Source organism: Haplochromis burtoni, unplaced genomic scaffold (assembly GCF_018398535.1).
Source record: "Haplochromis burtoni strain Fernald_Lab_line unplaced genomic scaffold, NCSU_Asbu1 Contig_100, whole genome shotgun sequence".
Lineage (NCBI taxonomy): Eukaryota > Metazoa > Chordata > Actinopteri > Cichliformes > Cichlidae > Haplochromis > Haplochromis burtoni.
In genome coordinates this window covers 1,311,370-1,327,080 of record NW_024582461.1, presented here as the reverse complement: position 1 = coordinate 1,327,080, position 15,711 = coordinate 1,311,370, and the positions used below count along the sequence as shown (strand labels likewise).

The window sequence follows — 15,711 nt, the reverse complement described above, 5'->3', positions numbered from 1 at the left end:
AGAAAGAAAACCAAAGGGGAGAAGAGACGGTGAGAAGGGGGGGGGGAAAAATAAACAACTCCTATTATTTTAATTTCATCAGAAAAGAAGTTTTCATGGTTCAAGCTTGAAAGTGTTAAGCGGACCAGACAGGACAGTGAAACTCTCCTTTCTTACAGTGTAAAGACTTTTAAATAAACATTTAATCTCTCAAATATCTTTATATAAAAAGTGCAATTTTGTATGTCTCAGTTTTTCGACATGACAAATGTGTAAAATTACTGAAAAAGTTCTGGCAGCTCATTGCCCAGTTTGGTTCATTCACAGAAGATAGTGAAAAACAGAAACCTTTCTGTCATTTAATTGTTTATCTATTGCTTAACTGCGTTGGTGTACTATGAATGACAATAGGTGAGGTCTTTATCAACAGTAAAAGCTGTAAAACTTATCAAAATACCGTTAACAGTATAAATTTTTGTCATGTTCCTGGGTCTGTTGACTCAGCGTTTTAAGTTTTAGTTTATTTGGATGTTGATGTTTAAGTTCTTTAGGTTAGCTAAGTTCAGTTGTTTATTAGATTCCTTTTGTGTTTTTCTACCCCTGTGTTTAAGTTTCCCCGAGCCCTTTATGTGTTTCATGCTGCGTGTCTTATCTTGTCAAGTTCGTATTGCCATGTCTGCGTCTCATGTTTCCTGTTTTATTTTGAAGGTATGTGTCCTATGTCAGTGTAGTCGGCTTTGCTTCCTTTGTCTCGTTATGTCAGATTACTGTCAGCTGTTTCCCCGTGTGTTTCCACTTCCCCTAATCACCCTTGTTTAGGCTACGTCCACACGTAAACGGGTATTTTTGAAAACGGAGATTTTCTGTTTTTTTTTTTTTTTTTTTTTTTTTTTAAATCCCGTCCACACGTAAAGGCAAAAACGAAGGAAAACGCTGCTAGGAACATGCCAAAGCAACAGGTGGCGATATATACCTAACCGTGTAGAAATGTTGGCCAATCAGAAGTCCAGAAGCCTCGGCGGGAAACAGTAAACAAAGATGGCGCATAGAAGCCGAACCGAGTCCTATGTGTGGCGGGACAGTAACTGTGTGTGTATATGTAAGCATGTAAACACTGCAGAGAGTAAAATTAACAGTAACAGTATTTTGTCTAAGTCCGCCATTGTAGAAATCCATTTCACCGAAACAATAACGTGGCGCACAGCGTTGCGCTGCATTTTCTCCGTTTTCTTCGTCCACACGTAAATGCAAAACCTGAGTTTTTGAAAATGTCCACCCTGGCAGGAGTTTTAAAAAATCTCCGTTTTCAGTGACCGAAAACGCCGTTTACGTGTGGACAAAGGATAAAAACGCGTAGAAAAATCTACCCGGGTACCTGTGGACGTAGCCTTAGTCTGTGTGTTTCTGTTCATTTATTGTCAGGTTGTGTTGTCCTTTGTGCCACGTTTCCATGTTCCATGTATCTTTGTATCCATGTCAAGTTTCATTTCTTGTTTTTTTTATGTTTAGTTTCTCCAGTTTAAGTTATCGTTTAGCTTCATCTCTGCCTTTTGTTTTGTAATCTTTTATCAGCCTTAATAAACGGCTCACTTTCTGTTAACATTCAAGTTTTGTTCCACGTTCCTTGGTGTCCGCATTTTGGGTCCTCTTCGTCACTCCACACAGTCTGCCTCTCCCAGACTTTGACATCTATGCCTACCTTCACTTTTTCCAAAGCCTTTGCTGGGCTCATTCTGGCCCCCCGCCTTATGTTTGATACCCTGGTTTTGCATATCGCTTCAGACGAAGCTGTGGAAAGTCAGATCAACCAGCTTCTGCCAATTTAAAGACACAGCTTTATTGATTTTGACACCGTTGTCTTAAATAAGAAAACTAAAACAGAAAAAAGTGCTAATTTATGTTAATTAGTACATTGTTTGACCCTTCTGTGCTGCTGGCAAACTGGTGTACTTAATCACAATAAGAAAGTTAAAAATAAATAGTTTATATGGAAAAAAAATGGGCAATTTTACCCTGTTGCCAGGTGATTGCTAGGTATGTATAAATCAAAGCTGAGTTAGTGTTAGCGCTGTGAAATTAAAATGATAAGATGTTTTCATAAAGTGTTGTAGCTGCATAAAAGCTAAAAATGTGTCATTGCCAGGCAATTTATTGGCGTATAAAAATATAATATATATGCTGAGTACAGATGAAGTCCTGACAAAAAGTTTTTACTTTTTGAAACGAGGATCAATCTTAAGGTAAAGTGTGTCACACATGAGCACAGTTCAACACTGTATGTGTGTTGGTGTAGTTTCCTTTTAATGTGTGTGTAAACTATCCACATGTATATGTATGAGTAGATAACTACTGAGCTGGTGGAATATTTTAACTAACACTTAAAGGAATTTACATCAAGTTTTTATGATGGCTCTACAGACACGGTCAGAGTGGATTGTTATCTATATGTCATGCTCTGCTGTGGTCCTACCAGTGGGAGCCTGCAAGGTGCCTTGGATGTCTGAGGAAACTAATGTGGGCGGTTTGTTGTCCTCTGGGTCTGAAGTGCAGAAACATTGTATGTGGGTAGATTCAGTACTTATTTCTCAGGGGAGGCCAGAGGAAAAAGAAAACACTAGGAAGAACAGTGTACAGTCCAAAGAACAGCATAATGTTCAACAGTTGATCGAAGATAGTGTGCTATTTATTAGCATGCATGCCCTGTGTAGTTGAAGTAGCTTGCTTTGATTTGCACACATTGTTAATGCACTGAATAAATTGACTATTTTACAGAAAATGGCAGTTTGTATTCTCTATTGCATCCAAATGGGCGTCCTTAGAGATGGACTTTGAGAGAGGTGTAGATAGAAGAACAGATAGAAGGAAAAGAGGTGAGAGGAGAAGAAACACTTTAATAATAGAAACCATTTAGTGAGGGGAAAAAAAAGAATTTTCTTTCCTTTTTTTTTATTGTGATCCTTTCAGCAAGTAAATGAGGCGAGGTATGCGTCTTGGTTTGATTTGTCTGCTAGGCCCCATGTCCGTTTATTGAGATTGAGAGTGTTCCCTGAGCACAGTAATGAACCATTTTATGATTCATTATCCCGCTGCTGATTCCTGCTGCCAAGTCTGCAAACTTTCTAATTAGCTTAGGTCAAACATTCATACAGTTTTCTTCTAATTATCATTGCCTATTACAAAATGGACATCACAACACAACCACTGAGGAATAAACTGAGGTGGCTGGTCTTGTCCATGGAGGAAGAGGTTGCAGAAGTAGTGGGGTGCTGCAGGGAAGAAGGGCTCTCATAATCTCACATAACAAATAAGCACAAATATTGATTAAAAAATAAGTATAAAAGCAGTGAGAGGATATATGCAGGGGTTAAAGAGGCCCATAATGATCCAGAACGGCTTTTGACACCTTCACATAACAAGCAATTAAATCTGGTAGGCAGGTTCCTGCATATTACTGGTGAATGAATGAATTTTGCGTGTGCTGCAGCCCAACGTAGCTTTCAGAGATACCTGCTCAGTAATAAGAAAATAATGAAAGGATTGCATTTTTTTCTCATCCCTGTGATGTGTTCATGGTGCAGATGTAAAGTTGCGGTCGCTGTACTTAAGCGTCTAGCTAGCTAATGAAAAGGCACAAACATAAACAGAGTACATTTTTCTAAGTGGCAGCTAATTTCAAATGCAACTATTCACGCAGCTCAACTAACATCAGCAAACATGCAAACTGTTTCTGTGCTGTCGGTCACAAAGATGTGCCGGTGTTTGTTCTGTGTAGGGGTTAGAAAATCAGCAACAGAGCTCGTGACACATCTGCTTATATGTTGAAAGCACTTGGCTAAATATACAAAGAGCAGTAAATAAAAGTTGATCACAGACTCACAAAAACAAGTTATTATGTGACTTATTCCTTACTAATTCTTTTCCCATGCTGCATTGCTCCCCCCCCCTCTACATATTTATAAATAGATAGATAGACATTTGTGTTCAGTGTTGCATGTTGAAATTTGAAATTATAGGATGTTATAAATGAGACTTTTTTTTTTAATTGTGTGCAAATGTGTGTGTATTGTACACATAATTTGGGAATACATTAGTGCTAGTCTAGTTGGAGAATAAGCAGCCACTGTTCCCAGCAGGGAATAAAGGAAACCACCACTGAATGTGGGAAGGCCTTTCATGAAATTTGAAGTTTAAATCCGCCGCATGCTGCTTCTTTTCCAGCAGCCTAACGTCATCTTGTCAGTTTGCTATTGTAGTCAGGCACAGTCACAAACTTGGTTATTAGAAATGAATGGCTACAACTGGCTGATTGTGTGTGCAGATGAAAGAGCAGAGCTTAAATGTTCTGCATGGTACGATTAACCCTCCCACCCCATCCACACACACACACACACACACACACACACGGACACACCATAGCCATTGTTACCACCCCTTTCTATACTTGGTTGTCTGTCTTCCACCCACTGCTTCATTCAAAATTGCAAATTTTTCTTTGCACTCAACCGATATTTTTTCAAAGTACGCCATACTTTTTAAGGCGAATTTTCTACCATTTATGCAGCCACTGGCTGCATTGCAACCTTCTGGGTGTACCCAACCTGAGATAACAAATTGCTTTTATCAACAACAAAGGCGAGAACAAAAACCTGGTTATAATGAAGGTTTCTTCCTGTTAAAATAGAGTTCTTTCTCCCCAGTGTCAACGAGTGCTTGCTCATAGGGGATTATCAGATTTTCCCTATAAGATAAACATGTCAGGTGTGTTGTACAATGGTTTTTCTCATCTGTTAACGGTGTCAGTATAACAGCGAAATAACCATACCTGCTTTTATTCCATCAAATTTTTTATCTTTTCTCAAAAGAAGCAGATTTCCCTAATATTTGTTATTTTTATTCTGCAAATTCTGCTTGGATCAGCTGGCTGCTATATTTGTGGCATTTCAAAACATGTTGCCAACATTGCTGAGTGCCCTCTGGTGGACAATCTATGCAATGTCAACACTGATAACAGGGTTGAAGGGTGTTTTTTCCCCCCCATTTCTCCGTTATTTAATTTAACTTTGCTTTATGTTAGGATGACACTTTTCATTTATCAGCATTTATAAATGCTTTTACAAAAAGATCAGTAAATGGCTAACATCTGCAATAAAATCAGCCCACTGATTAATCGATCCACTTCTACTTGAGATCTGAGCACGCTGTTGTTAGCGTCAAAAATAAGCGAAAGACCCACCTGTGCAAGCTTGATTTTGCTTAGTTTGGTCTCTTTTAGTTCTTGTAGCTACACATTTTTATCTATTTTATAGTATGCTGTGAGGCACTCTATGATTTTTCTTCTTGAAACAAGCTATATAAATACATTTGACTTACATTGCCTCACAGTCTAAAGCACCTTTTAAATGACTGCAGTTTTTAACTTGCACTGTATAAGTAAAATTGAAATGAACTGAATATTTATTTGCACACTAATACATTTCTGTACTTCTCAGACTCTGAAGTAAAATGCCTTTCTTAGACATCAACAGAAATTATCCTTTGGAGAATATTCAGGAATAGTATAAACTATAAACAATGCGCAATTGACAACATTTCCTTAGGTATAAAATTTAACAGGAGGAATTACAGTTTTTTGCCTAAACTAGCTTCTTCTGCTCCTCACTGTTTAAAAGTTACAATAGTCTGTGGTTAGATCCGCTCTGGAAAGTGGTGATCCTGTTCACCTCTGCAAATGACAAATTTCACAGAATGTGTATAATTTGCAAACTTTAATGTGCATCAAATATATAGAAGTGAGCATCAATGCAAAAGAAATATTTGTAAACATCTGTCAGTCAAACTGCTGCTGATGTTGAAAATGAACATGGAGAGGTGTATATGAAAGGGTCATAGCTGAGTTCTGGCTCACTTTTCTTCAGAAAGGAAGAGGAAATAATAACGACCCCCGTTTAATTTTGTCTTTGCGTCAGATAAGTTTAAATAAAAAGCTACATTTGTCATCTTAAAGCAAAAAACTATCACGCTTGCGATTTGCCTCAGTTAAATGTAAAATGTCATCGCTGTCAGTGAGAAGTTATGTGTGTGTGTTTGTGCACATGCAGTACATGCGCTCTTTATTTGTTTCTCACGCCCCAGGTTCCTTCCAGTAGAGGAAGCTTCGCTGTCAACTTGCTCACACCACACTGGAGATCAACTCAGCCCCTCTCAACATCAAACCAGATTTAAATGTGTGGAAAAGAGCAAAAGTGATTTGTGGGGGAAAAAAAGGGAGAAAGTGGGGAAAAAAGAGGAAGGGATTTAAAGTTAAAGCAAAAAAAGAAGAAAGGCGTATAAACACTGCGGGCTCTATTTTGTTCCCAAATTTACAGGCTCCATCTCTCGCTCTCTCTCCGCCGACCCCTCCCCCCCTCCCCGATCTCACCCATCCAAACCCTATAGTGTGTGCCCATTGAAGGGGCACTATCATTTACCTGCACACTAATTAGAACAGTCAGCACAGCAAACTCCACTTCACTCACCACCAGGCTCACAAATTACATTTCATGTGTTTGTTATTTACTGCTCTTCTTTAATTAGAAAAAGTATTTGGAGGAGCATTCTTGAGGTACGGTGAAATGTTTTCCTCTCCCCCCTGTTTTATTCTCCATACTGAATAGTCGTCCCTCCTCAGAGAAATTCTCTTTTGTTTCACTCTCTATAGGCACTTTCAGACCAATCTTTTTATCATGTCTGCATTGCATGGGCCGGGGTCCTTTGTGGTTCTTGAAACTGTTTTTAGATTCTTTTTTTAAGGTCCTAACATAGAATAGGTACATTTCCAGCATAAGAGTAAATTTAAGCGATGCAGGTGTACTGTGATTGGTCCATTGGGGTATATTTACCGCTCAAAATTCATGAATGCAGCAGCAAGAATAACTGTTTTAAAAAGTGTTAACCATATTAAATGACTTCACACAGCACCTCTTAATGTTAGCCTTAAGATAAGAGCAAAAAATGAGCTGACAGTGAAGTCAGGCTTTATTGAGATACGACAGAGGACTCATCACAGTAAAACAAAAATCTTAGCTGTCAGTTTCCCCGAATTGCTGCTAGGCATCCACTACACATTAAAGCAATGTAGAGAGAAAATGAAGAGGCTGCTTTACCGAAAGATTCAGTCACTGAATCTGGTTACTAAGTTCACTTTGTTTTACTTGAATTTTATAGTACCCCATATCTAGCAACCACTTCACCATACAAGATTTTTTTTTTAAATTGATGAAAATATTGTATTTACGCTGGTTTTATTTAGCTTTTTGGGTTTCTGCATGATTGTGACTTTTGTAAAGCAAGCCTTCACCCACTGTGTTCCTTTCTTAGGGTCTGCCTTCGAAAAGAAAATAGTATTTGGAGCTACCATCTTCACTTTTGTTGTTGCAAGTACCTTCAATTTATCGTTTTACTAAGGTTATGCATGGGGATTGGAAAAAAATATTTTAGCTGATGATCTTGCGAGCTCAGTGGTAACGCTCTGTTTGCACCTCCAACTCGATGGCTTTTAATCTGCACAGAACTGTGAAAAGAGTGTTGCATCGCTGTATCTGGAGATAAGTATGGAGGACGCTGCAGAAACAACAAGAAGCAGTCTGAGAGCACAAGCCTCCACCAAGGAAGCTCACCATCTGGGCAGTATTTACTTTTAAGTTGCCATAACGATCAATGGCAGTAAGAATTATAGTTTTAATAGTTCTACATAGGATTATGATTAAAACTTTGGCCTTCAGATCATTCTATTGACCTTGTAGGAGAGGTCAAAGGTTAAATGTGATATGATATTTTAAATTTTTAATGCGGTACTTGTGGGGCGATTGTGGTTCAGGGGGTTTGGAAGTTCATCTTGTAACTGGAAGGTTGCCGGTTTGATCCCCAGCTCTGTCTGTCTTGGTTGTTGTGTCCTTGGGCAAGACACTTTACCCTACCGCCTACTGGTGTTGGCCAGAGAGGCTGATGGCGCGATATGGCAGCCTCGCTTCTGTCAGTCTGCCCCAGGGCAGCTGTGGCTACAACTGTACCTTGCCTCCACCAGTGTGTGAATGTCAGAGTGAATGAATAGTGGAATTGCAAAGCGCTTTGAGGATCTGAAAAAGCGCTATATAAATGCAATCCATTATTATTATTATTATTACTTTCTCTATATTGACTATGCACACCACATTTGAAAGAATCATAGCTTCTAAGTTATAAGGCTTTTCAAGGCTTTGTCAATTTTCAACTAATAAGCTATTACGTTGACCCTGAAAACCTTGGTGGATATAAACCAAATCTTAACAGCTTGTTAACAAAACGCCACTCTACATGATAAAAAGAAGGGACAGGAAGAAAGCAGGAGAGAGGAAGTAAGAAAAAGGGGGCATATGGAGTAGCAATTTGGGTTGACAAGACGAAAAGCAGGAGAAGGCAGGCGGTGGATGCATCTGAGATTACCTTGAACTGTGCAGGAAGCTTTTTGTTTCTCACTTAATGTACATTTAGTATGATTTTTTTATTACGTGCTCACTGTGAAGTCTTGAAATTATCCAGCAATATTGTTTCTCAGCATACACATTACTAATGAATTTTGTAATTGAAACGCTTCAAAAATGTGAGCACGACAAATAACATTTTATTCATCTGAATTGTTTTGGTATGAAAACAAAAAAGCTCACAGGTGGATATCTGAAAGTCTAGAGAAAAACCAAACATACTATTCCAACCATTTTCATGGTTCGAACCCATTCTTACAGCTTCAGCTTTTACAATTTAGTGAAATACCTGAATACATAGTGCGTAAAAAAAACAAAACAAACATATTTATATTTTTCTTACATCTTAACCCACTAAAATTTCCATGCATATCTCGGTGTTTTGCTTAATGAAAACAGTCTACAGAGAAGCATAACTACAAACTACAAAAAAAAAAAGAAGCATAAACAAAAGCAGGAACATGAGAAATAAATGGTTAACATTTAGAGAACAGAGGCAGACGAGCAGGCAGAGAACACATTCACCCTGAAACTATAATATAAAGTGGAAACGTCAGGGTAACAAGACACAGCTGAACTAGAAGATGAGTCACAGGGCAGTAAAACTGATTGCAAGGTACAGTTAGAAGGTGAGTAACAAACTAAAGCAGGAAGTAACTGAGAGTAACTGAGTAATGCAGCAGCATGAGACCCACACTGAGCGTGGTATAGTACAAAGGTGGGCAAATCCAGGCCTGCAGGTTTTAAATGAGTCCTTCATCCATCACAGCTGATTTAAATGGCTAAATTACCTCCTCAACATGTCTTGAAGTTCTCCAGAAGCCTGGTAATGAACTAATCATTTGATTCAGGTATGCTGACCCAGGTTGAAACCTGCAGGACACTGGCCCTTGAGGCCTGGAGTTGCCACCCCTCATATACTAGAACACTGGGAGGGTATATAATCTCTTTGTTTAACATGATCGTTAAATTAAAATTTAAACAAGAACTAAAAGACTCAGAATACAAGTTCTGCTATAGCTGGAAAAGGCAAAATAATAAACAAAATCACAAGGAATTAAAACCCAACTAGATTAGCGAACTGACTGAAAAAAAACTCAAGCATGAATGAAACAAAGAAAAAATTTCCAGAAGCTCAAAACTCTGCCTCCAAAACACAGGAACCATTCACTAACATTTAGTCGCTCTGTTTAAAACACAGAAATATATAATGCTTATGGTCATGACGGCGTTGATGGTTATGGCTCTTCAGAGGGTCTCTGGTAATAGATTTAGCTCCATTACAATTATGGATTTCTTAGAAGGCGCCACTTGTGTTGCTTGATGATATACTGCAGGTCATTTTTCTGCTCTCTATGCACAGCAGTGGCGCAACGACTTGTTCCTGTAATGTTGGATTAACACAGAACATAAGGGACATATTGTTTTAGATGGGGGGTTTTTTTGTTTGTTTGTTTATCACAGGTACATCACGGTGAGTAATGTGTGTACTTGGAGTTAAGGGGTGGGGTCACAGGATCGAGGTGGGAGGAGATGAGGAATGATCTCACACAGAGATGCTCCATAAATCCCACTCATAATTGTTTCCCTACTTGGTGTGCAGTCTTGCTTCATAAAGGGGGCAAAGCCAAGGGTGCTCTAAATGTCAGGGGAGCGGTGCGCTGATGAATTACCTTTTAAAGATATCAGAGAGAGGCGCATTTCATGTGAAAGATGAGGCCAACACAGTCCTCTTAGGCCCTGTCTGCCTGTGTGAGCATATTTCCCCCCCAGGGGAAATTTGTCTTTTTATCAACTGTCCAGAGAAGTCACAGCTTATCCTAACTGAATAAATCAAAGAGAATTAGTTTGCTAGCTTCTCTTATCTGTGATGTGCCTGTTTTTCTGCAGAGATCACCTGCAGATGTGGGTAAATATGTGTGTGCGTGTTTGCTGAATTGGCCTGACAGTAGCGATGGCTCAAATATGAATGGTTTAGTTTCAGCTGGCAGTGTGAATGTACTGCTCTGTCTTTTTTAGAGGAACAAGACTGACCAACAGTAGGGTGTAAACAAAAACTCATACATAGCTGCTGAGTTAGCATGTGTTATATGTGTGCAAAGCAAGTACGAAGTAGTACATCATGTGTTTGTGGGTGAGTTGAGCAAAGTCCTGTACATCTAAAATTACCAAATAAGATAAAACATAGGATGACATGACAGAGTTTAAGAAAATAAATATGAGACAAAACAGTAAAAACAACACAGATTTGAAAAAGGTCAGAATTCCTTGTGATTTAAAAACCAGAGTAAACCAGAGTTCAGTTACTACCTTGATCTTCGTCGAGGCAGCTGAAACGATGCTAGTTTTAACAGAGGTCGCCGGATGTCTCGTTGCCCTTGGCCTGTCTGGGACAGCTATCATTACAGAACCGGTGCTTCTTCAGATAAGAGCACCACGACTTCACAGCACATGGGCTGCCGCTGCAGTAACCTGCTGTGATAGCTCATGCTTAAAGGATAATACTTTTTTACACATTAATCAGATGGCTCTTTGACCACAGAGTATTGCACGGCACAGGTGAAATTGAAAAGCGTGGTTTGGTTCCCTGATAATCTCCACGCAAGTATCAGTAGAATATAGCCACTGGTGTCACTGAAATGCTTCGGAGTCTTGGAAGCGATGACAGCAAGTTTGAAAATACATGGTTATAATGTCAGACATACTGCAAGTCGCACAAATTTCGCTCTCCGCTTTAATCTCTCTGGCTCTTCATACCATCTGGATTCTTGGCGAATGTAAACACTGAGTTATGAGAGACAGAACAGAAAGCTCTTTTGCTTTCTAATTCTGGTAGAATGCAATTTATTTTGTAGCAGGCGTGTTAGTGGCATCATTCACAAATGAATCATCAAAATAGCCACACACACACACACAGACACAAAATAACTGACAAGGCATGAGAAAATAGAGTCCTCTAATACAATAATGTGCATAATTCTTGAACCAACCCTCAATTCTTTATATTTTGCAAGGAAAATGGGAAAGAAGTGCATTGATTGATTGAAACATAGCTAATCATAAATGGAAATACAGCATATACGGCAAAAACAGAGCTTGGAAGTCAGTACTTGGTATGACCACCTTTGTTCACGCACAGTCTGAACTCTCTTAGAGAAGCTTTCTGGTAATTTCTTTAAGTAGGCTTCAGAAATAGTTCCCCAGGCTTCTTGAAGGACATTCAAAGCTCTTGTTTGGATGTTGGTTGTCTTTTGTTCTGTTCTTTCTAAGTTCCCACACTGCTTCACAAAGGCTCTGAGGAGGCCAATCCATGGCTGATAGTGTTCCATTGTGTGCTTCTCTATCCAGATATGCTTTTACTTTTGCCTATCAGATGCTATCCAGATGGTACTGCATGGCGGATCAAACTCCAGTGCCATCAATTTCAAAGATCCCTATTTCTTTTTTTTCTTAATCATCTGTTATTTGGTTAACACTGGTTCATCTCTTGAGTTAGGTGGCTTTTTGTGCCTGAATGGTTCATAGGTCATTGGCTTAACAAAAAAAACAACAAAACAACACAAAAAACAACATCTGTCTGAAAATGGTCATGAACAAGGACCAGACTGAAAATGTGTGGATAAGCAGCCAGTTTAAAGAAGTGTCAAGAAAACCTTCATGAAAGCCTGTTACTGTTACTTAAGACCATTTTGAACATTTTAAAAATTACTAAAAATGTCTGACTCCTGGAAGCAAAACGTAAAGACATGCATATATCATGTATGCATCAAAATATTGCTGAACTGACCTTATAACTGAACCTCTGAAACTGTGTTTAACAACGTCAAAGGTGATCCGTCATTTGTTCTTTGCTGTTACACGATCTAAAAATAAACCGAATAATCAGTTCTTTGACCTAAATAGCGTCTTAGGTTTTCAATTTAACAGTTGAACATCAAGTTTGTTTTGGGTATTTTTTTTCCTCTGCCCCCATGGGCGAGAAATTGCTTTCTTTCTTGCTGTGAAAGCAGCCAGTCACTCGTGTTAATTTTTGTGTTTCTTTCCATCAATCACCCCCCCTCCCCCAAATGTGTTTTTATGTTTGTGCCCATTTGCAGGGCTGCCTCTATCCTCTTCCATTCTTCTTTTGTGTTTGTGTCTATGAATTTCGAGAAAAAAAGCATGTCGAGGAGCTGCCTTTGGTGATGGCGGCAATTTGGCTTTCATATCCTCCAAACGTTGCTTAGTGCTGCTTTATGGTGTGTGCGTGCGTGTGTGTGCGTGTGCGTGTGTGTGTGTGCATTTTAGGATGCAGGATACAGGTTGTTTTGAGCCACAATTTTAAAAAGACTTTGGCAGCTTTCAACTAAAAACAATAAACAGTGTTATATTTTTCTATAATGTGTGACAGCTCACAGTAAAGGAGGTGAGAAGTGAATGATGGAAGGCTAGTGTCATATTTCTTACCTCTTAAACTGACAGGTTGTCAAAGACTGAGCAGTAATTGAAAAGCATGGAAAAGTGGATAATGATCGTTTATTTGTGTGAAATTCAAACGTGGGGTTGAGAAAAGCTGGACTTGTCGGTTCAGGGGCTTATCTAGCTTTGGTTGGCTGAGTAATTAAATCAGAGAAGCGAGTGAAGTTCTCCTCAGCTCAGCGCCTCGTCTTGTTTCCTCTTTAATCAGGTGGCTATTAAACCTCTGATTGCACTCCCCATCTTCTGACTTCAGCTTAGCTATTAAACACAGACTGAAAGCATTTTTTTTGGCTTATGTGTGTGTGGATGCACATTGCGTCACGCAGGGATATGCACGAATGGAAAGCATGATTTAGATCACGAGTGCAAGCAAAACAACGACAGCGTAAAAACAACAGAAGACAGGCGGAAGCAGAAAAGATGCGCGTTTTACACTTGCGTCGTGTTCCTCCACCTATTGTTGACTAGATGATAAATGCTTCTTTCCGCAGTTATAAATCCATTTATGTCTGACATGTGAGATCTATGACCTTATGCTTCAGCTCAGAACATGCACAATAATGCATCTGGTCGTGCATGCACAAGCATTTACTTTACTATATAAAGCACCTTGTGATTTGGCACTATATTAATAAAGTTGACTTGAATAGTCTTTTTCCTTTTACCTGTTTCTCCTCTCCAAATAACCAAACACCCGTAAATCCTCTAACACCCTAATGGATGTCTGCAGAAACAGTTTATGGGCCCCTATTATCAAACATTCAGCAGTTGTTTCTCTCTCCAAAACCTGCTAGTGACAGTATGACTGTACGACCTCCTCCAAGGTCATATCAGATCCTTCCCCTGCCCTCCAAAGAAGATTTCCCAGATTAGATTAATTCCATACTCAGACGTGACCTCCGGCCAAGCCGCCTGCATACATGCATTCTTATGTTTTAAGCTTTCTTTGCTGGTGTGGACAAGGTTGTTCAGCAAGAGAGTTGACCTTTGGGTTCGTAACAGAGAAAAGCTGCAGTTATGTTACACTCAGGTCCACTATCTTTGCAGGCAACAGCCATTAGGCTGGTGTTGTTTTCACCTTGTGGGTCTGTCTTGGTACGTGTGTCATCTGAGCAAAACTTTATCCAGGAGACACCTGCTGAAAAGAGAACAAGCGCAACGGTGTTTTTGATTCCTTTGTAGAAATCTGTGTTTCTGTGGGGGGGTTTCAGCACTGCAACCTTGCAACAGACCATAACAAAACTATGGAGAGCAGAACTTGACCCCTGAATACCTGCAAATCATGTAATAATATATAGTATTGACAAGTGACTACTTTTTTTTTCTCAGAAAATCAGCATGCCGAGAGGCATTGAGAGTTGTGTGACCCCCTTAAATAATGGGGTCTACTTACATCTTTGTATTTCTGCAATTTGATGAATAACAAAGCCTTTGGTGCCTGAGTTGCATCTATTGTGCACCACAAAATGCAAAAATCACTAAAGAAAAGAACAAATCAGTGTAAGGCTGAAGCCTGCATAAATCTGTTCCAATTAGTCATAATGAGTCTTTTCTCATGTGCTTTGCTCTCTGTGTTTTCCCTCAGCCCCCGTCATCCTTAATGAATTAAACTGGACCCAGGCACTGGAGAGGGTCTTCATTGAAAACCGTAGGGAGGACAGCTCTCTCCGCTGGCAGGTGTTTGGGAGTGCCACGGGCATGACACGATACTACCCAGGTAGGCTGCAGAGTACTGAGTCAACAGTGATGCCTCAGTCATAACTTACTGCATGATAGAGTCTAAATTGACCCTAGGGCTCCTCAGCTGGAGAACATTGCCAATCTCTTATCAGATGGCTCTACTGGTAACTTGATAGAGAGACTGAAATTATGATTACCTTGATCTAATCTGATCTGAAACATCCAACAGTGCACTGGATGGGCTATAATTTGTTTTCTTGTGCTCTCTAGCAACTCCATGGAGGGCACCCAACAAGATTGACCTATACGATGTCCGCAGAAGACCATGGTAAGTGCCCTCTTTATACAGAACTCCTGTCCACAAGTCATTATTTGCATGCTTTGTTGCACTATTATTAATGCCTGCTGGTGCTTTTAAGAAGAATAGGAAAACAGCTGCCTTTACTTAGAGCCAGATATGTAAGTGGTGAATGCAAAAATTGTATTATTGTCCTATAACACTGCACAGTGTTGCACATAAATAATTTGGATCATCATTCAATGAACTCAGCTCGGGCCAGCTGAGCGGGAAGTATTCCTGCTGTGTAAACATATTTTACCTGTTAATGAAAAAATTTATATATTTTTAACGTCCTCTAAATTCTTAGATAAAGTTGTTAGACTTTGAAATTTGCAGGGTGTTCCATCTTTGTATTGAATTTGAGTGCTTACCAGGTGAGTCCCATTGAACATTGAGGGGCAAAGAGTTTGCTCAGGTGACTCCTAACCTATGCAAAAATCAGCAGTAGCAACAGAGTGAAATTAAAAAGTGAAAAAAGCAACAGCTTTGCTGGCGTACTATCTTAAGACTATGGCAAATTGTGTTCTGTTTTCAACCTCTACATACACACACACGCGCACTGTAACCATTTTCACATTTTAATATAACAGAGGCAGCGGCCTGTGTCACTTCACTGCATATGCCTTTTGTTTTTATATTGAAAATAATCTGTGGTAATTTCATCTTCATAAGCCTTATAATTATTTGCTCGGTGAAACAGCATAACCTGTGATTGCATTTAAAATGCTCTTCACATTGATGCAGCTATTATAAAAA

At 39.3% G+C, this 15,711-nt stretch overlaps 1 protein-coding gene across 5 annotated transcripts in view; it reads left to right on the top strand.

Moving 5' to 3' along the window:
* cacna2d2a (calcium channel, voltage-dependent, alpha 2/delta subunit 2a) overlaps window positions 1-15,711 on the top strand; it is a 186,955-nt gene that overhangs the window by 126,970 nt on the left and 44,274 nt on the right. For all 5 annotated transcript variants that reach the window (XM_042223068.1, XM_042223066.1, XM_042223065.1 and 2 more), the window contains 2 exons: window positions 14,521-14,652; window positions 14,886-14,943. In XM_042223068.1, coding sequence (XP_042079002.1) covers window positions 14,521-14,652; window positions 14,886-14,943 — 190 coding nt within the window. The remainder of the gene's footprint in view (window positions 1-14,520; window positions 14,653-14,885; window positions 14,944-15,711) is intronic.